The following is a 23,427-nucleotide window of genomic DNA, read 5'->3' as shown; positions in this document are numbered from 1 at the left end:
TCCTTTCATGTCTTCTCCTGCCTTGCATGAGTTTCTTCTCTGCCTTTTGCAGCCTGGCATGGGTAAACGCTATATAAGTTGGAGTCACTTCCGGCACCCTTACGTTGCTGCTGCTGAGCCTTGATGGGCTGTTTTTCTAGCTTCCCAGGTGCTTTAGCATTTAATAGTTCATGGATTCTCAGTTCCAGGAGTGCCAGGTACACCAATGTCTCACTTCTCACGGGTCACAGTTGTTCCTAATTGTGACTGAAGATCCCGGTATCACAGGTGTACTAATATCAAGACTCCTGGAGTCCCTTGGGCTGTGCAAAAAATTCAGTGCTTATTCTGGATTTTTGTTTTAGGCTGGGTTCACACTGCTGCGGCTACGAGAACCGGATGTGATTCGTAGCCGCATATGTGATATGTGATTCGTAGCTGCACTGCAGTGCAAATCACATCCGATCTCTGTGCGATGCGAGTTCAGCCATACAGATAGTATGGCTGAATTCGCATCGCACCCGCCCTAAACTTGCACAGGACCCTTTTTTTGGTCCGCAGCAGAATCGGATCGCATTGGGTGTTCACACCATGCGATCCGATTCCTGTCCGAGTTTGCAGATCGCACTGCGATATGCGAACTGATCTGGGGTTGTCATTAACGTTTCACTGACACTCCCAGCAGTTTGCATAGGGCAGTTTGAACTGCCGCCGGGAGGCATGCGATGCGGGAACCCGCCGCGGATTTGCGGCGTTCCCGCATCGCTGCAATGTGAACCCAGCCTTAAGGAATGGGGTGTTGGATGCCGTTCTGCTAGGTGAGCAATCGGTAATGAAAAAATCATACAAAACCAGTTAAAGAATAATCAAGAAAAATATTTGTGCACAGGACCTCACAATATTCTAATACTGAGTGAAATATTAAAGCAATTAAGCAATCCGTGAATTAATGTGACAGTTTGTATAATCCACGTGAACGTAGTGTTTCGGGGGTAAAGTGAAACCAGTGATGGGGATATTGTTTCTGTGAGTGAAACAGATCACATGATTCCTCGGGGGGGAGGGTAGTAATTGTGACTTCATATATTATTGTGCCACCCTTGTGCTATGTGCACTTTGGCATCTCGCCTCTGGGTAGGTGTTGCTAATATATATATGATTATCCTCAATGTGATGATGGTCGTCTCCTCCTCCTAGGGGGTTTTCTGTTGAGGTCTGGTGTGGTTCCTAAGACCCTAACCTAGAGCACCCTAGAGTCCATATACTTGTCACATTGCAAGTGATCTCAAAGGTACCTGCCTCCATTCTATCCTTGCCACATTCCCATTGTGGGATATCTATTTGGCCTCCTATTGTGGAAACAGCCAGCACAAGCTGTAAAACATTGTGCTGTGCGTGGTTCTGTCCTTTTGAGGGACATAGCTGAACTCTGTGCTTTCAGAAATCGACACTGGATCCAACGCATTTCTTGGTGTAGGAGTCTAGGAACCTCTCAACTCTGCAATCCTACTAAATTTTTTTTCACCACAGGGCAACTTGGTTCCTTCTCTAGATTAACCAACTCTCATCTCAGTCCAGGTTTTCTCTGACTTTGTGTCTCAGGAATCCCATTCTAGAGTTGGATAATTCTTCCTCCCAATCTCTTGAAGGTCTTACAGGCTGCAGAGGAATCCTAGACATCTTTTCAGTGCAGGAGTCTAGGTCGCTGGGGAACTTCTATTCCTAAATCCTCATTCTGGTGCTGCATGCTTCAGTGGTTTCCAGCAACGCAGGACCTCCTGGTTGAAGAGTCACTCCAGACTTTCCACTTTACGCCAACAGTAGCCTGTATAAGCCTTCAGGGAGAAGCCCAAAGTATGGCTGTGGCAAGCAAAGTAGGAAGGGATTCTGTCCTTGGCAGGACCTCACTGCAACCTGGTCTTCCATTTACACTCAAATAGTAGATTGTTGACAGGCAGACTCTCTACCGCCAGGGCCTCGATTTGGGGGTAACATGTCCTACACCTGGAGGTGTACAGCATCTTTATCACAAGTGTGAAACATTAAGCATTGACCTCCTGACTTCCAGGTTTCAAAATATCTGGACAGCTTTTGCGTGATGCTGTAGTTGCTCCATTGGATTGTTAGTCTGGCCTATAGACATGTGCAGAACGGAAACACTTTTTTTTTTTCAGATAGATTCGTTATGTTACTAATTAAATTTTTTTGATTTGTTTCAGAATTCATTTAGTTTTGTTAAATTTTGTTAATTTTCTAACAAATTCCAAATGATTCAACTTCAGATCGATTGAAAAATGAATGACTGATTAAAATTCTGTGTGAAGAATAGCTGGTTGTTACAGCGGTAGTTCCGCTGTGTTTTTTTTTTTTTTTTTTAAAAGCCAGCAGCTACAAATACTGCAGCTGCTGACTTTTAAAATAATGACACCAGCGCGCCCGCGATGTCGGCACCCGAAGCCGATCTCTCGATCGTCTCTTGGGTGCTGCCGCCGCCATCTTGGGTATGGGAATCAGGAAGTGGAGCCTTGCGGCTTCATTTCCCGGTTCCCTACGGCGCATGCGCCAGTCACGCTGCGCAATAAGGATGGTCCCCGCTGTCTCTGGGATCCGTGTGTTTCCCAGCAGACAGCGGGGGACCTGTGGAAAGGGGCGTAGATTCTGCAGATATCCATGTCGTAAGTGGGTGCAGATACCTGTACTGTACAGGTACCTGCACCCCTCTCCCCCCTGAAAGGTGCCAATTGTGGCGCCGGAGGGGGGGGAGGGTTCCAATGAGCGGAAGCTCCACTTTAGGGTGGAGCTCCGCTTTAAGAAACAGGCTGGGAAGCTGGCTGCCACGTCCTTAACAACTGATGACTCATCAGCTGTTAGCGGGCTTTCCAGCTGAGAGCTGAAATGTAAATAAGAGAATGGTGCAATAGAAAATTCTGGGGGGAAAAAAACATTCTGGGGGTCCCTCCCAATCCATTCCCAGAAGCAGCACCTGGCTTCCTGGCCCACTCCTTAACCAGCGATTCAAATCAGGCAATAATTTTTCCACCAATCCTAATTCGAATCGTTCCAAAAATGTGGAATTTGTTAGAAAACGATTAATGGAAATCTAATGAATTTCAACTAAATTCGTTACTATTTTTTTCGGCGATTCAGATACACCCGAATCTTTGAAAAACCCAAAATTCCGCCCAATTTTATATTCGGACCAAAACGAATTGCATGTCTACTAGCCTAGATCTTTCCTTCCTCTTCTACTCCACTAGATTTGTATGGAAGACATTCCAATGCTATGGTTTTTTTTTTTTTTTTTATTTTACATACAAACGGCAAAAACATACATCCCAGGCACATATTGGGATAAAAAACAAAACAAACAAAAAAAACTCTGGCCCCCATGCTACCCCCCTCCCCCATACTCCCATCTCATGCGTCCAAAAAAATCAGACCATTTTCTCCATATCCTTTTCAAATTTCTCTAGGCAGCATCTATGTAGAAAAGTATATTTTTTCCTTTTAAAGTTTCCCTTATACTTTCCATTCTGCTGCTGTAGGTAGAAATGGTGATGTCCACTTTTTGTGCTATAAGCTTACAAGCTTGAAATGGGCTCCTTGTTATTGATATTGTGTATTCACCCAGGATACCCAGAAGACAACTCAGTCCCCAAAACATTGTTAACCACTTGCTTACTGGGCACTTAAACACCCTTCCTGCCCAGACCAATTTTCAGTTTTTGGTGCTCACACTTTGAATGACAATTACTCAGTCATGCAACACTGTACCCAAATGAATTTTGTGTCCTTTTTTTCCCACAAATAGAGCTTTCTTTTGGTGGTATTTGATCACCTCTGGGGTTTTTTATTTTTTGCGCTATAAATGAAAATAGACCGAAAATTTTGAAAAAAAAAAACGAAAATTTCTTTGTTTCTGTGATAAAATTTAGCAAATTATAATTTTTTTTTCATAAATTTTGGCCACAATTTATACTGCTACATATCTTTGGTAAAAATAACCCAAATTGGTGGATATTATTTGGTCTTTGTGAAAGTTAGTCTACAAGCTGTGGTGCGAATCGCACAAAATTGATCACACCTGATGTATTGGTGGCCTATCTAATTTCATGCGACCCGAACAAGTCAGGAAAGTACAAATACCCCCCAAATTACCCCTTTTTTGAAAGTAGACATTCCAAGGCATTTACTAAGATGCATGGTGAGGTTTTTGATGTTGTCATCTTTTTCCCACAATTCTTTGCAAAATGAAGATTTTTTTTTTTTTTTATTTTTTTTTTTTTTTCTCACAAAATTTTCAATGTAATAGGTTATTTCTCTCACATGGCATGTGTATACCACAAATGACACCCCACAATACGTTCTGCCACTCCTTCTGAGTATTACAATACCAAATGTGTGAGACTTTTACACAGCCTGGCCACATCTGAGGGAGCTTGGATACTGCAATTGGTTGTAACACATCTCTGACCCATCCCTCTGGGAAAACTTAACCCATTTCTACCTGGCTTGGTTAACACAATTGTCCATAAACTTAATTTAAAACTAAAATGTTTTGACCTCACATGAGAAATAAATTAAAATTAGATTAATGTTATGTAAAAGAACAAGTTAAGTGAGAAAAACGTGTTTGTGTGTTTGTGTGTGTGTGTGTGTATGTGTGTGTGTATATGTATATATATATATATATATATATATATATATATATATATATATATATATATATTTGAAAAAAATGAGTTAAAGTGCTTGTAAACCCTTGTTTACAACTTTGTTACAGGTAAGCCTATATTAAGGCTTACCTGTAGCTAACAAGGATATCTCCTAAACCTGCATGGTTTAGGAGATAACCCTGTATTTGCATGTGCCGACGTCATGCGGCACATGCGTACTTAAGACAACCGAAGCAATGGAGCTTCGATCTGAGGTAAGTGATGCATAACTAGCTAATTATGCCTTTCTCTTGCAGGGTTTTTTGTTTTTTCCTGCGGGTTTACTTCCTCTTTAAACCATATGTTAAAAAAGGTTTGTACATGCTAGTTCTCACATCCCAAGAGGGGACACACAACATAATATCTTTTAAAAATTAAGAAAAATAAATAAAAACCAACAAACCAATGGACCATAATGGTCAACCCCTGTACATAATGCTAGAATTTTTGGATACCTATATTAAATGATTGATCTCTAGCTCTCAGTTTAATCCGTTGGGGGACAAAGCGTTTAATTTGAATATCCAGAAAGCCTCCTTCCTGCAAAGTGGGGCATATTTCTCATTATCTGTCAATGTTTTATCTGTAATATATTCAACTGCCATTATATCAAGACATTTAATATTCATGTTATGGCATGTTGAAAAGTGTCGGAACGCTATGCTTGTCACAGCCACCTTTTATGAATCTCCTATGTTCACCCACACACTTGCGTGCATATAGTACGACCGACCTATAGTAGATTATATGGACAGTAAAGTATGTATATTACCAGTTCAGATGAGCAAGTAATTTGTCTAATTATATAATCTTGACCCCTTTTGTCAGAAAAGCTTGATTTCCTGTGAGAGACCGCTTCTCTTACTACACTGGAATATCCCAGTTTTGTGATCAAAGTAAGAGTGGATAGCTGTAGTGTGTGTGTGTGTGTGTGTGTGTGTGTGTGTGTGTGTGTGTGTGTGTGCGCGCGCGCGCGCGTTTTTAAGGGATTTAAGCTTATTGGGAATAACCGTATTTTTGAGCGTTTTCGCTCTCCAAAAAGTGACTTGAGGAGGCCATGAGTTTAGGATCTAGTTGCAAAATCTTCCAGTGTTTACAAATGGCCTGGGTAATTTTATGTTTGTCGTTATAGCCTGTGACAAATCTAGTTGCATTTGTTTGTTCCATTTCTTGATCTCTGTTTGAACAGTGAGTAACGGCGCTTTAGGAACAAATGTACAGAACCTATTTTGTTCATAACCCAGGGACCGTCTATACAGCCAATAGTGTTTACTCGCAGTAGTTGATTGCAATGTGCTTGCCATTTCGTGCATCTAGTTTTTGCATCTGCCACAAACATCTCTACTTTACAAAGTGATATGAAAATCTCAGAACAAACGTTTTTCCAGTATGAAGGCGATGCACAAAGAAATCTTAGTTTTTAAAAATGTATTTTGTGTTTCAAAATGTATCTATAATTATCGGATTATCAATAATCTGAGTCATACTATTAACCACTTAAGACCCGGACCATTAGGCTGCTAAAGACCAGAGGACTTTTTACAATTTGGCACTGTGCTGCTTTAACTGGTAATTGCGCGGTCATGCAATGTTGTACCCAAATGAAATTTGCGTCCTTTTTTTCCCACAAATAGAGCTTTTCTTTTGATGGCATTTGATTGTCTCTGCGATTTTTTTTTTTTTTTTTTTCTAAATCCAATAAACTGTACTTTAGTCATACATTTAGGCTGAAATGTATTCAACCACATGTCTTTGGTAAAAGAAAATGTCAAGCGTATATTGGTTTGCGCAAAAGTTATTGCATTTACAAACTAGGGTACATTTTCTGGAATTTACACAGCTTTTAGTTTGACTGCCTATCTCATTTCTTGAGGTGCTAAAATGGCAGGGCAGTACAACCCCCCCCCCCCCCCCCCCCAAAAAAAAAAATTACGCAATTTTGGAAAGTAGACCCCACAAAGAAATTGCTGAGAGGCATGTTGAGCCCATTGAATATAAAAAAAAATTTGTCCCAAGTGATTGAATAATGACAAAAAAAAAATTGTCACTAAATTCTATATTGCTCCGACCTCATCCCACACAGAGCTGTCAACCGTGGCTTCACTGTGTAGGTGAATGAAGAGAACATATCCGAAAATGGAAGCCCCATAGTATGGGTGATGTCACTCCCCAATCATTTCACAGCCATTGACGGTTGTGTCCTCTGCAGAGCTTCCACCGCTCAAGATCGTGTCGGACCGGCTTAAAAAAAGGGTATGTATACGGATTTCTTCTTTACAGGGCTAGATAGGTTAGTGTTAGATCGTAGAATTCTATAGATGCAGGGATTTTAATTTTAGGGTGGACTCCTACTTTAAACTTTCATACTGCTCAGAGCATTCCGTAGCACGGCTTCTTATTTATGCAAATACAAACCAAGTTAAAAATGCTCTGTAGAGGCAAATTTATCAATAATTAACAATTTTTCTTCAATTCTTTTCAGAGAACGGGATCATCAAGTCAGACAAAGTATTTGAAGTAATGCTAGCAACTGACCGAAGACATTATGCAAAGTGCAATCCATATATGGATTCTCCACAGTCAATAGGTAATTGCCATTCTTTGCTAATACCAGATTCTAGTATACTTTTCTGTTTTGTTTAGTTTTGCTCTTCATACTTGTCTTTCCATATAAATACCTGATATATGGTCCATTAGTACGTTAACTCTGTGTTAATCTCGCCATTGACTTCAATGTAGATACTAAACTAATGTTAAAGACCAAGTGCAACTTGTTAAAGAGAATCGCACATTTGGAGGAAAGTGAAAAACAAAAAATATCTATCTATATCCTTGCATTACACCTCAGCTTTCACCTGTGACACCTAGACGAGGGGACATCTTGGGCCTGCTGATCAGATTCAGGGTAGGCTTTGGATCCAAAATCTTGCACAGTGCAGCTGTGTAAGAAAAGTATATTTTTCCCATGCTTTTATGCAGCATTGTTTTATGGGGATCCAAAGAATAATCAGATCTTGCATTCTGATGTATGGTACACTTTTTTTAAATCAATAACTTTTTTTCTGCGTCTCATAGCTGGTTGAATTGCAGGCTCCATAAAGTTATTTTTGTAAAATGCATGTTTTTATTTTTATTTTTTATTTTTTTTGTAATTGCATTTTGTGCTTTACATTAAGAGGATCTGCAAAAAGCACATGCCTCATCTTTCTGTAGCTAAATCCAGCTGATGAGGATTCATTAAACATATTGTGAACAGCCTTATAGGATGATGCATGCCCAAAGGAATTTTGATGTGCCTTGCTTTTTAAATAGTCACTACTAGATTGTTTGACTGTTTTGAGAGAAGTATGGGGGCTGCCATTGTAGGCCACCTTCTGAAAATGCCAGACGACCAACTTTGGTATGGCTTAGTCACAGCTCCAGAAAAAGCATGTGAGAACTACTTAGCACACGACAAAATTCCGACGTAAAAGGTCCGATCAGATTATATTGTTGGAAAATCCGACCGTGTGTGGGCTCTATCAGACTTTCTGTTGGACATTCCGACGGAAAAAATTTCAGACCAGGATATCAAATTTTCCGACAAAAAAATCCGATCTGACTTTTTCTGATCGTTTGTGGAGAATTCCAATCGGACAAAGTGCCACGCATGCTCAGATCAAATTACGAGACCAAAGCTATTGGCTAGTAGCCTCAACGTAGTCCCCTCGTCGCGAACAAACGTCATCAGGTTCCGAACGATCGGATTTTCCGACAACTTTGTCCGACCATGTGTATGCAACACAAATTTCGGACAAAATCCATGGGAAAAAAATCTGATGGATTTTGTGGTCGGAATGTCCGACTGTGTGTACAGGGGCTTACAGTATCGTTATACTTGGGGTCTTCCTAAAATAAAGTTCTTAAGATAAACTCCGCTTAATGTTTCTTGATCATGCCCCTTTAAGCAAACAGAGGGAGATTTGAATTGGCTAGTGTCTTGATAGCTCCTAAATGTAAAGAAAAGAAAAAGGTATACCATTATACTTGCATACTGCTTAATTTATTTGGATATGTTAAAATGTGTTTATCTCTTAATTTTGTCCAATCACGGCTGATTACGATGTAAACAGGAAGAGCCATTGATCGGCTTTTCCTCACCCGCGTCTGACAGATGCGAGTAGGGGAGAGACAATCGGCTGCTCTCCTGATGGGGTGGAGGGGGTCTGTTCTGAATGTTTATCAGCGCAGCTCCCCCACGGATGCCCCCCTAGGTCCACCAGGGATGGCCACCACACTGGACCACCAGGTATGCCACCCTAGACCACCAGGTAAATGCCAATCAGTGCCAGTGAAAAATGCCTGCCAGTGCCACCAGTGATGCCCAGCAGTGCCGTCTATCAGTGCCTCCCATAAGTATCCATCAGTGTCTCCTACGAGTGCACCCTATGAATGCCCATCGGTGCCGCCTTATCAATGCCCATCAGTGAAGGAGAAAACTTACTTATTTCCAAAATTGTAACAAAGAAAAAATTTCAGTCTATTTTTTTTATCCGTTTACCAAAAAATAAAAACCGCAGAGGTGATCAAATACCACCAAAAGAAAGCTCTATTTGTGTTAACAAAAATGTAAAAATATAGTTTGGGTACAGTGTAGCATGACCGAACAATTGTCATTTAAATAGTGACAGCACTGAAAGCTGAAAATTGGCCTGGGCAGAAAGGTGCCAAAGTGGCCGTTTATTGAAGTGGTTAAGCAGTTATCACAACAGTTTTTTTTCCTTTTTGGGATAAAGGTTTTACATAAAAGTCTTACCGTATATACTCGAGTATGAGCCGAGTTTTTTTTTTTTTTTTTTTTTTTAGGCGGAAAAGCCCCCCCTCGGCTTGTACTCGAGCGAGTCATACAGCAGCCGTTCCTTTGATTACTAAAACAGCGGGTGTCTCCCGCTGTGTTATGCAGTCTGGTCCTCGTCCGTGATAGAGGAACACTGATACAATGCTGGGAAACTATCAGTGTTCTGTCTATCACAGATGAGGAGGGGGCAGCGGATCTTTGTTACAATGGGCGGCTGCCGAACAGACTGCATAAGACAGCGGGAGACTGTTTTAGTAACCAAAGGTATGGCTGCAGATGGGCATTGTTTACCCAGTAGCTGCTGCATTTACCCACCCTAGGCTTAGAATTGGTGAGCTGTAATAAATTACACTTTTCCTTTTTAGGTTTAATACTGCTTTAAAAGCTAAGTTCACCTTTTAGCAAAAAAATTATAAATGCACAGATTTTGCAGGTAAAAAAAGTTTATAATGGTGGCGGTATGGAAGACCCAGAACAAATACTCGTAGACTTAAATCTATAGACAGACAGATATGAGCAAAGTATGGTATAAAGTATCTACGTAATATATGCCAGGACAATGGATTGTCCACTTTTACACAATTGAGAGAACAATTTGTAATGCCCAGGACGTGGCCTTTCCACTATGCTAAGCTGCTTAATGCAGTGGTGGCTCAGTTTGGGAATGGTGAGCTTCAAGTACAGAATACTGCCCTGGAGAAGGTTCTAATCGATCCGGATCCAACCAAATGAATCTCTAGAAATTATTGGGCAGTGGTCCTGAGAATCCGAGGTTGCTATCCAAGGCCAGGGCTCGATGGGTGGCTACTGTACCAGAGTTGTCTCAGGAATTATGGCAGGAAGCTCTGGATACTTACGTTGTATCTGTCATCTCTTCCACGGAAAATATGATTCAACTTTGATACCTTCACCAGATGTAATGCACGCCAACTAGATTATACTGGATGCATAAGAGAGACTCTGCATTGTGTCATAAATGTATGGTTGGTGAAAGGAACTTTTATCCATTTGGTATGAGAATGCCCTAGAATAAGACCATTATGGTCTCAAGTGATTTGAATTTATTTCTGATAATTTTTACCTACCTAATATATGTTCTCTCTTACGCTGCCTCCTGGAGGTCTTTGACCAGGAGGAAATTAATGTATACACTAAACTGTTCATTAGGATTTTAGCCAGAGAGTAGGAGTATGAGCACAATGCCCTGACAAATTAATATTGAAGTTAGAAGAATGTAGGGTATGTAAAGTTTTATCCCATTGCCCATGGTTTCTAAAATTAACATTGAAACCCCTGGAGGGGGTTCTGCCCCTAACGGAATAGGGAGGATCGGTTACCTCCTTCTAAAGAGAGGATTTTTTTTTGGGGGGGGGGGGCTGCCGTGTTGTTGAACTGATTGTTTGTTTGTTTTCTACTGGTAAAATATAAAGGAAAAAATAAACTATACCTAGTTACGGGGTAGGGTTGGAGGTTCAGGACATTGTGGTCATAGACTTCTGATGGTTACACTATTGTCTGGATCATTGTGGAATTCAATGTTGACTATACATGATGTAATACATTCCCAATGTCTTGTATGTTTAATTTTGGATATAATAAAATTTGAAAAATTGTATATTGCGAAGCTGGACACCCCAATGACCATCTGGGCCCAGACATGGAACAGGGAGATAAGGAAAATGCATGAAAGGATATTCAAATATCTGAAGAAATAACATGCTTACAGCTGAGCCAGGTATCGGGGGGGGGGGGGGGGGATAGAAAGCTGGAAAGGGGGTGGGGGGGTTAGAGAAGAGAGCGTAAGGGGCCAGACATCCCTTGGTAGGAGAAAAAGTAAAGCTGTAGAACAATAGATAGAGCTTCTCACCCAGGGAATCCAGACCAAGTCCAGGAGATCAGCCAGGCTGCAAGACCTGAAGATAAGCATCAGTGTATGCAAAATTCTGCCAAAGTCTCCATTTGTCACAAAAAATTTCCTCCCGGTTGTTCAAGATAGCTGTGAGATCCTCCATTTCCCTCAGTTAATTGACTTTGGAAAACCACAGGGACTTTGGCAGTGGGTTCTCAGATCCCCAACACAAGGGGATGCGTGCCTTAACCGCATTCAGTAGCTGAATTTTAAGAGAAGGCTTATATTTCTTAATAGGTCGTTTTGATAGATGTAACAAGCATGCTGCAGGATTCCCCTCCAAATCAACGTTCGTCAGGAGCTTGACAGTACAGATCACCTGCCAGAAAGGCCTGAGTTTGTGACAATCCCGGAAAATATGTAGCATTGTTCGTCAGCATTGCCACATCTCCAGCATGTACTAGGGGGACCTGAGGAAAAAAGCGGTGCAAAGTAGTGGGTACCCTGTACCAACGAGCCAAGATCTTGTAACAAGTCTTTTGGACTCTAGTGGTTATGGAAGATTTCTGTGCAAAATTAAGGATTTTCTCCTTCTGTGAGTCAGTGAATCTGGCATCGAGGGCTGATTCCCTCTTGGTGAGGTACATAGGGACATAACGTGTCTCTGGCCGAATCGGGGAGGAGTAAATCGTTGAAAGGCAATGGCAGATCTGTTCCCTCTTATGGCAAATGTGCTCCAGTTCTGTAAGCTGTCGAAGTATACCTGAAGAATGCGAACACCAGCAGAGAAAATTGTGTGACTGGAGATTGCACCAATAGTCTAGTGGAGGGTCAGTCGTGGCCTCTCCTTCCGAACAGAGCTAAATTGCCAGGACCTATAAAGTCATAAAAATGAAGGTGCCACTCGAAGCCAGACACTGGAAATTAGGGTTCTGGAGGCCTGGTTCAAATTTTGGATCACCTAGTATAGGCACCAGGAGAAAAGGTAATGGTGACACCAAAGAGTGTCAAAGCATCCCTAGCGACCAACAATGTGCTGCCGAGGGTGGGATGGTCACAGAGAGCCTTTGGTACCTTTTGGTAACCGAGAGGTTATCCATGACCAACTCTTTGCCGTGTCATTGGAGTCTTCTAGTTCCATGGCCACCCAATGTTTTGCCTCAGCATGACAGTGCAGAAAGGGGACTGTCCTCCCCAGGTGACACGAATAGCGGGGGTGTCATCCTAGTGTGCCCCAGTCCCCCCCTTCCTCCTCTCGTTGTCACACAAAACGATCATCTCTGTCACAGAGCTGAATTGTTTGGCACAGACTGTAACCATGTTCCACCACCTGTGATAGACTGCACACTGATCCAGTGACGGGAAATTAAATTAGTGTGATGTATATCATAGGAGGTGGGACTTTGTTACAGCGGCTGCCCGGCCCGGAAAATTCAAATCAATCTGCATGACAGAGCGGGAGTTTGCCGCTCTGTGTGATCCAGGTACTGGTGAGGCTGCATTAATCTCTTGCATAATGCCTGCAATCTGACCATCTCCCATATTATGTCTGCTAGGGGTGCGCCGAATGGAAATTTTGCTAATGCAATTGTAGTGTGTTCAAGTATCTAGATTGCAGACATGATACCAGAGATGGTCAGAGACTGCAGACTGCATTTTTCTTGAGCTTTTCTTGCACTAAAGGCTCCAATAGTGGCCAACAATTCATATTAATTTAAATTGATTATATTAAAAAGTTGAATATAATACAATTTTATATATAAAAATATAAATTATTTTTTTAAAAAACTGTCGTTTTCGGTGAATCCTGCATTTTCAGTTTCGGTACCAAAATTTCCATTTGGTGCACCTCTAATATAAATACTGTATCTGTATATCACCCAATTTACTATAATATAAAAAAAAAACTTCCAGAGTATGTAACCTCTGTACACCAATCAAACCTATATTATATAGTTTAATAATAGTTTAATAAATGCTCAATGTCCATCACACGCAGAATGTGCTTCTGTGTTTTGAAAGTCCCATATCTTTAAAGCGGGGTTCCACCCTAAAGTGGAACTTCCGCTGATCGGAACCCTCCCCCCCTCCGGTGTCACAATTGGCACCTTACAGGGGGGAGGGGGGTGGAGATACCTGTCAAAGACAGGTATTTACACCCACTTCCGGGCATAGACTCCCATGGGAGTCTGTCATTTCCTGTCCTGTCGCGCTGTCTGCTGGGACACACACGGGTCCCAGTGACAGCACGGAGAATTCCTATTGCTCTGCGCGACTCGCGCATGCGCAGTAGGGAACCGGGAAGTGAAGCAGATTCGCTTCACTTCCTGATTCCCTCACCTAGAATGGTGGCGGCAGCAGCCGAGAGCCGAGCAATCGATCGGCCTTGGCTGCCGGCATCGCTGGAACCCGGGACAGGTGAGTGTCCATTTATTAAAAGTCAGCAGCTGTAGTATTTATAGCTGCTGGCTTTTAATATTTTTTTTGTAGGTGGAATCCCTCTTTAAATCAATCCCAGTACATCCACTCAAGTCACCCCGTGCTCTCTAGACTCTCACCTTCCTGCATATAATATTTGCAGAACAGCACTCATCCATCTGCTTTAAGCTGTAATAGCTACTATAGACATCCTGTCCACTGGGAACCCCCCCAGCCATCACTTCAAAAAAATCTCAATCTCAGTGGTTCTGGTCCCAGTCCATTTAAGGTATTGGGTGCTCATGTAGATTTATGCATGTGGGAAAGCATGTCTGTTCCTTTCTCTCTGTATAGGGCAGCCATCGCCCCCAGCCGCCACAATGGAACAGGAGAGCCTGGGAAAGGGGGGGAGGGGTGGGCCTGGGATGATGCACCTCAGATCGTTACTGCCTGTAGGTGCAGGCATCATCCCAGTATAACCACTGAAACCCAAGGATGTACAAGTACGTGCCTTGAGTAGGAAGTGGTTAAACATTGTAAATTAAGATAAAACAAACTCTACCTACAGTTTATTAAAAGTCAGCAGCTGTAGTATTTATAGCTGCTGGCTTTTAATATTTTTTTTGTAGGTGGAATCCCTCTTTAAATCAATCCCAGTACATCCACTCAAGTCACCCCGTGCTCTCTAGACTCTCACCTTCCTGCATATAATATTTGCAGAACAGCACTCATCCATCTGCTTTAAGCTGTAATAGCTACTATAGACATCCTGTCCACTGGGAACCCCCCCAGCCATCACTTCAAAAAAATCTCAATCTCAGTGGTTCTGGTCCCAGTCCATTTAAGGTATTGGGTGCTCATGTAGATTTATGCATGTGGGAAAGCATGTCTGTTCCTTTCTCTCTGTATAGGGCAGCCATCGCCCCCAGCCGCCACAATGGAACAGGAGAGCCTGGGAAAGGGGGGGAGGGGTGGGCCTGGGATGATGCACCTCAGATCGTTACTGCCTGTAGGTGCAGGCATCATCCCAGTATAACCACTGAAACCCAAGGATGTACAAGTACGTGCCTTGAGTAGGAAGTGGTTAAACATTGTAAATTAAGATAAAACAAACTCTACCTACAGTTTACACTTTTACAGTTGTATGCTAACTTGCTACCATTACCGTAGAGGTGTAATTTGCTTTCAAAAACAGATCTGAAGGACCTCCACCCTCTCTGTGTCTATGGCACCCTTCATCTTCCTCAACTGTTCCAGGATATTTGCATTTTCTGAAAATCTTTTTGCGGCCTGTCTTGTCATTTTATTATGTTCAAGTTTCAGATGGTCAAATTTCTGTCTTAACAGAAAATGTGATCCAGGTCCTAGGTTTTTGCTAATTGTTTTGATTAACTTTGATTTCAACATTATATATACAGAAAAAAATCATCCTGGGACTTTATATGAAGTGAGCACAGTTGGCCATGGAGTAACAAAAGTAGATATAGTAAAATAATTTATTGAAAAATGAATGTACATACATGAATCCTAGAAGTATTAGCTCAGCCAATAAATTGTACATGGTTAAAATGGTACACATGTCATACAGTATAGTATATATGCATATACAGGCATCAAGGAAACCCGATGCGTTTTGAGAGACAATTGCTCGCTCTTTGGGGGTCGATGCGGATAGTATCTATCTAAAATAGACTAAGAAATGTTTCACAGTGGTGAATGTCTAAGGCAATGGGTAGAAGGGGCCGAAATGCAAAACGATCCCATACTTGCCAATGAACAAAGCCAAAGTACCCATAGCTGATTTCCGAAGGAGCGACAGCAGCAGAAATGCGGTGCAGGAGCTGAGGAGGAGAAGACCAACATAGACACCACCAGGGAACAGCTGGGCGGCAGACATGGCATGAATAAAAATGTATAGCCCTGGATGTCTCATATGCGAGTTGATGAATATCTGCTGAAACACAAATGTATATCTCCCTCCACGCCTGGGCTCAGAAGAAGTTTGAGTCCGGGTCACCTCCTGCCCGCAGACTGAGGGGTGCCCAAAGCCGTACGTTCGACCTCCTCCACCCAGCAATTTGGTAAGGGTGCACTCACCCTGGCAGCCCAGAGGATGTGTGTATCCTGATCTTAATATACAGTATATAGTAAGATCAACCAAATGCAAAACAAGTTTCCCTAGAAGTTGTCGCACAGAATAGAAACTGATGGAACTTTTAGGCTGTCATAGTCCTGCATTTGAGCATTGAAGCTTGGTACATAGGAACATGATTTTAGAGGTTTTGAATGAGGATCATTCGAGAATCAAGGAAAATATTTTTATCAGTTACTCTAAATCCTCATGATCTAAATGACATAATTAAGAGATTATTTATAAAGGAAACTAAATAAAGAGGATATAATGGTTGATGAAACAACATTGTTTTGGACAGATGTACCCATGGCTGAAGGCCGCTTGGCCCCCGGAAGACGACACGTCATTGGTTAAACTTGCTAAACAGTCGAATGCAATTTACACACACACTTTTGGATCCGTGATGGACAACATGGCTACTACTTTTTTTTTTATTTTTTTAAAGGATATTCAAAAATGGATTTCGGAGGTAAAACCTCCAACAGCTCTCTGGATGTTCCTCTCCCATAGCCTTGTCAAGGTCGGCCGCCTCAGGGTCGCAGGAGACAGTGAGGGAACGAGTGGCATGGTTGGCTTAGTAGCTACAGACAGCTCAGACTTGGAGCTGGAAGAAGAGGTTGAAGAAAAAAGACCCCCAAGTACAAATTGTCCCTAGAAGATATAGAGGACTTACTGGGGGCTATATATGAGACTTTGGAAATAGAGGAAGAAAAAGAACTTCCATCAAAACATGACCTGATGTACCAAGGTCTAAGCAAGAAAAAGTCCAAAGTATTCCCGGTCCACCAGGTGATGTTGGACATCGTGAGGAATGAGTGGACAGACCCAAAAAAGAAACCCTTCTTTGCAGCTATTCATAAGAAGCGGTTGCCTTTCAGTGACGATCCACAGAAGGTGTGGAATAAGAATGCAAAATTGGATGCGCCACTATCAAGTCTCCAAAAAGTCCTTGTTGGTCTTTGAAGACATGGGGCATCACAAAGATTTGTATGGACAAGAGGGGCGACATTATCCTGAAAAAAGCTTGGGAAGCGCGTGATGCCAGCCGGAAGCCTGCGTTCACCACCACTTGCGTGGGAACAAACCTGGAGTTTTGGCTCTCCCAACTTCAAGACCATATAAAAAATGGTACGCCTAGGGAAGAAATTCTGAAGACTCTACGGGTTCTCTCCAAGGCGGTTGCTTACATAGGTGATGCGTCCGCAGAGTCCGTCAAACTGACAGCAAGATCAGGAGGTCTAGCCATGGCAGCTAGACGGGCTATTTGGATGAAGACCTGTTCAGGGGACCCTACACATATATGAGGCTATGTGACTTCCCATTTTCCAGAGACTGTTTATTTGGAAAACAGGCTTAAATGAAGCCCTAGAAAAAGTTTTTTTTGTGGGCTAACAGAACGTCCGCAAGAAGAAAAGAGATTAGCCCAAAAAGGATTGGATGTGTCAGAAGAGGAAGCTGAATTCCTCTTTTTGGCTCATCTAACTAAACCTGAAAACAACAACGCCAGTAGGGGGGAAGGCTAGCTACTTTTCTATCTCAATGGCAGAAGATGACAGCCAACCAATTTATTCTCAATCATCGCAAAGGGGTTACTCCCTGGAATTATTCATCTTTCAGAGAGCTTTCTATTAACAAAACTTCCTAGGGATCCTGAAAAAGCCAAGGGCTCCCCCCATTGTTGCTGGGAGAGATGGTAAACCAGTAGGTCCTTACTCCAGTCCCAGAGGAAAAAAAACCAAAAGGGTTTTTACTCACGTTTTTGTGATCAAAAAAATCTTCCAGGAAGTCTTGATTGATTCATTAAATCTAAAAACTCTAAACCAAGCGATACAATACAAAAAAAAATCTGCATGGAATCCATATTCTGTCAAGAATATTGTTCAACTAGGAACTTTTCATGGGGACCACGGATCTCGGGGATGCCCATCTCCATGTTCCCAAGCGAGAGGCATCCCAGAGATACCAGAGGTTGGTGGTGGAGATAGAGGTAAAGGAGTATAATATCCAAAGCAGGGCTCCTCCTTTTGGTCTATCCTCGTCACTGAGGATATTTCAAAGTCCTAGCAGAAGCAGTTGACTGTAGTACCTTTTTTAAAGCGGGGTTCCACACTAAAGTGGAACTTCCGCTCATCGGCACCCTCCCCCCTCCAGTGTCACAGTTGTCACCTTTCAGGGGGGAGGGGGGGTCAGATACCTGTCTAAGACAGGTATTTGCACCCACCTCCGGGCATAGACTCCCACGGGAGTCTGCCTCTTCCTGTCCCTGCGCGCTGTCTGCTGGGACACGCACGGGTCCCAGAGACAGCGCGGACCATTCCTATTGCGCTGCGCGACTCGCGCATGCGCAGTAGAGTACCGGGAAGTGAAGCCGCAACGCTTCACTTCCTGAATCCCTCACCTAGAATGGCAGCGGCAGCAACCGAGAGCCGAAAGATCGATATAATTTTTTTTTTTTTTTTTTTTTTTTTTTACAGTGAAATCCCTCTTTAACTAGAAGACCTACTATTTGTAGCACCATCAGAAATACAGCTGGTAAAAGACCTGGCAGAAGCTCAACTATGGCTGAAGTAATTTTGTATGGCTTTTAAACATTGAAAAATCCAAACTGTGTCCTACTCAGAACATTCAGTTTCCGGGATATCTGCTCAGCTCCATAGAGCAGAAAACGTCCCTATGGGAGGAGAAAATTCAAGGCCTCGCCAAGAGAGCAAGTTCTGTACAGAACATCCTCCTGATATCTATCAGGAAGCTGTTGGTTCTGGGTCTGATGACCTCAACGATACTGGCAGTACAACGGGTTAGTATCAACTAAGGCCCCTAAAGAAAACGGCAAGAGGGGATGCAGTTGGGGAGCCCATTTAGCAGGTCAACCTTCTCAGTGGAAGTGGTCCCTGGAAGAAGCCTTGGTGTCTTTCGATTTGGAGGGAGCTTATGGCAATAGGCAGAGCCATAGAACACTTCCAAATCCAGTTAAGAAATTCTCACACCCCGATCCTGTCGGACAACGCCAGGGCAGTAGCTTATGTGAACAAAAAGGCATGAGGAGCCCCTCAAGCCACATCTCTAACCAGATCTTTTGACGGACAGAAGGGAATCTTCTGTCGCTGGGAGCGGTCCACCTAAAGGGGGGAAAACAATCAAGTGGCGGACTTCCTCAGCCACCAAGAGATCTCCCAAGTGGAATGGAAGTTACACCCAGAGCTGGTAGGGGAAATTACAGCCTGCTGGGGAATACCAAATCTAGATCTATTTGCTTTCCAGAAAAACACAGAGGGGAAGCGTTTCTACTCGCTAAACCTGCAAGACCGGCCTCTGAGGATAGATGTGCTTTAAAACCTTGTGGGATTTCAAGATGTGCTACGCTTTCAGTATATCTGATTCCTTGAATAATGGAAACATTCCTACAGGAACAGACGAAGTTGATACTGATAGCACCATATTGGCCCAAGAGAGCCTGGTTCTCTCAACTCCTCAGTCTCTCAGCAGAAGAGCCTTGGCTACTTCCTCGCAGGGACCACTTGATGTGCCAGGGACCCTTAACAGGCCTAAAACAAGAAGTTTCAAATGGGCGGCCTGGTTACTGAGGAAGACATCTTGAGATTTGAAAAGGACTCCCAGATAAAGTGGTGGCGATGCTTCGGAGCTCTAGGAAGAGATGAACACCAGGTCCATCTACAGAAAGACCTGGAGAAAATTTAACAGATGGTGTGCTGAAAATAACAGACAAAAGATGAATACACTGACCTATTCTTGAGTTCCTACAGCAGGGTGCTGATGAAGCTCTATCACTCATTACGCTGAAGGTCCAGTTTGCAGCGCTGCCGATGCATCTAGAACGGACACTACAAGAAGACCCGTTGGTCTCTCCCTTTTGCCGAGCGCTGGCTAAGTACAGACCACCCAAGACACAAAAATGGCCCACATGGGATCTGTTGGTCATACTGAGGGGTATCATCAAAAGCCCCTTTTGAGCCTCTACAAGAAACATCTTTACGCCTGACACTCAAAACTGTGTTCCTTGTAGCAATCACTACAGCACGTAGTATAGGGGAACGCCAGGCTCTGTCAGAGAACCTTTTATCAAGATTCACCATGACAGAATTGTCCTTCAAACAGATCTGGAATCTACACCGAAAGTAGCATCATCTTTTCTTAAATCCCAGGATATAATGCTACCTTCATTTTGTAGTTCACCAGCTAATACCAGAGTAAACATTAAGCCTTCTAGATGTTATCTTCAGTTCCTTGAAGTCACCAATTATTTTTCAGAGAATCAGACGCTCTGTTCATCATGTACGCTGGAAAACGAAAAGGTAAACGATCATCCAAGAAAATGCTAGCCAGATGGATCAAGTTGGCTATACTGGAATGCAACAGAGTTATGCAAGTAATACCGGCAAAAGATCTAAGGGCTCATTCAACAAGGGATTCAGTGGCCTCGTGGGCGGAGAAGGCAGGAGCTACCCTGGAGCAAATTTGCAGGGCAGCAACTTGGTCTAGATTCTTTACCTTTTTGTCCAACATTTATAGACTGGATCTGATATTATTCAGCCAGGACCAGGCTTTTGGTAGGAAAGTCCTCCAAACTGTTGTCCCACCCTAGTCTGGTGAGTACTTGGTTATCCTCTCAAAGGCTGACCTGGAAAATGACTGGGGGGGAAAAGAATAGTTGGTTCTTACCGGTAACTCTGTTTCCATTAGCCTCCCAGGGCAACACGATCGCACCCTAATGTTTAACCTAATGGGGTTGTGTTGTGTCTTTGAGATTCCTGCCTTTGGTTCTCTTTGATGACTGACCAGGGACCGCCTTTTAAAGAAATTATTAGTAATGTGTTTCCTGTATGTGTGAGGAGGATCTCCATCTCTTAAGGGCTGCCCTGGAAGACTACTGGAAACAGAGTTACTGGTAAGAAATAACTCTGCTTTCCTGCACATTGTTGAGTTTTTATATTTGATTGCATATCTGCAGTCCTGTGAATTTCTCCAATTCCATTATTTTTCATTTCAAGTTCTCATTTTCTTCTGATTTGTTTTTATTGCTTGATCACTAGCTCTGATCAGTGTATGTTTGTAAATATTTTATGAGCTCTAAAAATGAATGGTAATGATTAATGTTGTGGAAACAAATGCTGACAGGTGTAGGACACGCGCACACACTCCTTGCTTCCAAATGAATTTCCTGTAGCAACTGAATTTTTATTTTTTTCCAGAGACCATAGTGTTCTATTGGATCCCAGAACAGATGACAAAGTTGAACAGAGTATTTGTAAAATTAATACAATGATCAGTTCACTTGGTATAGGTAGGAGGTAGAGCTGCACGATTAATCGTAAAGAATAGACATTGGGATTCTACCCTCCTCCTGATCTTAAAAAAAAAAAAAAAAAAGCATTTTCTCGATTCAGTGCCGAGAGTTCTCTGCTCAAGCTGACAGCTGTAAAAAAAAAAAAAAAAAACAGCCAGCCAGCCAAGTTTCTGACAACATGGCTTGGGTGGAGATAAAGGGAAACATTATAACATATAGGTCTTGGATCAAATGGATGAACTTTATTCTGTAAATGAGGTCAGGTTAACCACTTAAAGACTAAACATTTTTCTGACACCTGAGCATGCTTTAAAGTAACAGGCTAAATTTGAGAATAAGTCTTAAGTTAATGATTCAAACAGCCCAGATACACCTAAAAAAGAATTTAAAGGCGTGTTTATTGTGTATCTAATCTCCATTAGATTGTTACGTTGTATTTACCATTTTCCTATAATGAATGTCAGTGATTTGTTCAAAATATGGGGTATGCGTTAATGCATGACATCTTTTGAAAATACTTAATTTGAATTGGCCTACATAGCAAATTGTGGAGGATATTATTGTGCATTCAAAGTATAGCACACATTCTTTTTTTTTTTTTTTTAAGGTTCTGAAGTACAACAAAATAGTATATGTAGAAAGGAAATTGCAGTAACTCTAGCTAAAATAGACAACCTAGTGTCTATTAAAATAGCCATCTTATCTACACCAGCATCCTGTAATAAATTGTATAAGGAGGTAGAAGTACACTTGGACTTTAAGAGTGATTAAATTGAAAAATCTGTGTGTGTGTGTGTATATATAATCTCACTTTTATTTGTTAAAATAAAAAGAATATTCTTTTATTTTAAAACATATAAATGACACACATGGTTTTTACATTTTCCTGTTTTCTTAATTGTAATACTTATATTGTAGGCATGCTACAGGAGATGGCCAGAGACTGCAGGCATGCTACAGGAGATCAAGGCAGCCTCACTGACCAGCAGCCTACCAGTGCCCTGTGTCATGTAGCGTGCCTGTGCCTCACCAGTGCATATAAACATACACATATAAAAACACACACACACACCACCTACATGTGGGCACACACACATAGAAACATACACACATACATATAAACATGCACACATAGAACACGCACACACAGAGGCATACAAACATTTATATAGACAGTCTTTTTTTAAATTGGCAGCTGCAGCTCCTGTACATTAATCTCCATGCTGGGTACTGCACTCTAGGGGGAGGCAGAGAGCACAGCACACACTGCTAGACGCCTCTCCTTTGCTTTCACAGTAAACAGCGTGCCCAGCTCCTGCACAGCCGATTTACACATGTGCAGCCACCGCTGTGGAGAGGGGGACTTTAGAGCGAGACCCCACAGGCTGACTGCAGCATGGGTGAGGAGGGAGGGGAGGAGGAGAGCTAAAGACAGAATGACATCCCCGTGATGGGCGGGGGCAGGCCCCGCCCCATATTCGGCACCAGTATCGGTGAAAATTCTCTTTCGGCTTTCTGCCGAAGGGGCCATTTTCGGCCAATGTGTTTCAGCGGCCGAAATTTCGGTGCATCCCTAGTTCTTCTTTGTCTTTTGGGTCATTTCAGATGGATGTGTTCACATTTTCACTGCACCCAATGGTTTCATGGCAGATAAGCGGTGATGTCTTTATGCCGTGGCACCATTATGATGATCCTCTGTCCCATGGAGGCACATGTCCTTCTTTTGTACGCATGACGTAATCACCCAATGTGCAGGGCATGCATAGCCTTTGATTTCTTCATCTGCACTATCCTGTGCCTCCTGGTCAATCCTCCTGCGCCCCCTCCCCCATAAGGCTAACACCCTTGACGGTTACCACCCTGAAGTGCTGCTATTTTATCTTTTGAAGCTGATTTGTAAGTGTGCCTTTTTATAAACTGCCACTAGGGCTGACAATCACCCCCTGGTGGATAAATATGCAGTTTTATTGTCATTACTTTAAAAATCTTATCCCGTTTTTCTCATTTATAGATACCCTGTCTTGTAGCATCTTCTCCTGATGAAGTGAATGACTATTCACAAAACAAATTGAGATTTGTAATGTTCTTCATTGGCATTCTGTGAAACCTTCTAAGCAATTGAAGGCAACAGATATGCAAAATGTAACTAAGGCGCTGTTGGGTAGATTGACAATAGGTAAAAACTGGCCT

At 42.4% G+C, this 23,427-nt stretch overlaps 1 protein-coding gene across 4 annotated transcripts in view; it reads left to right on the top strand.

The window, feature by feature from the left end:
- PCMT1 (protein-L-isoaspartate (D-aspartate) O-methyltransferase) overlaps positions 1 to 23,427 on the top strand; it is a 90,541-nt gene that overhangs the window by 15,507 nt on the left and 51,607 nt on the right. For all 4 annotated transcript variants that reach the window (XM_077486737.1, XM_077486735.1, XM_077486736.1 and 1 more), the window contains exon 2: positions 7,177 to 7,281. In XM_077486737.1, coding sequence (XP_077342863.1) covers positions 7,177 to 7,281 — 105 coding nt within the window. The remainder of the gene's footprint in view (positions 1 to 7,176; positions 7,282 to 23,427) is intronic.

Source organism: Lithobates pipiens, unplaced genomic scaffold (assembly GCF_037356315.1).
Source record: "Lithobates pipiens isolate NorthernLeopardFrog02 unplaced genomic scaffold, aLitPip1_a1.2 Scaffold_18, whole genome shotgun sequence".
In the NCBI taxonomy this organism is placed as follows: domain Eukaryota; kingdom Metazoa; phylum Chordata; class Amphibia; order Anura; family Ranidae; genus Lithobates; species Lithobates pipiens.
Note: the sequence above shows the minus strand (reverse complement) of the source record. Positions and strands in the feature narration are given on the sequence as shown.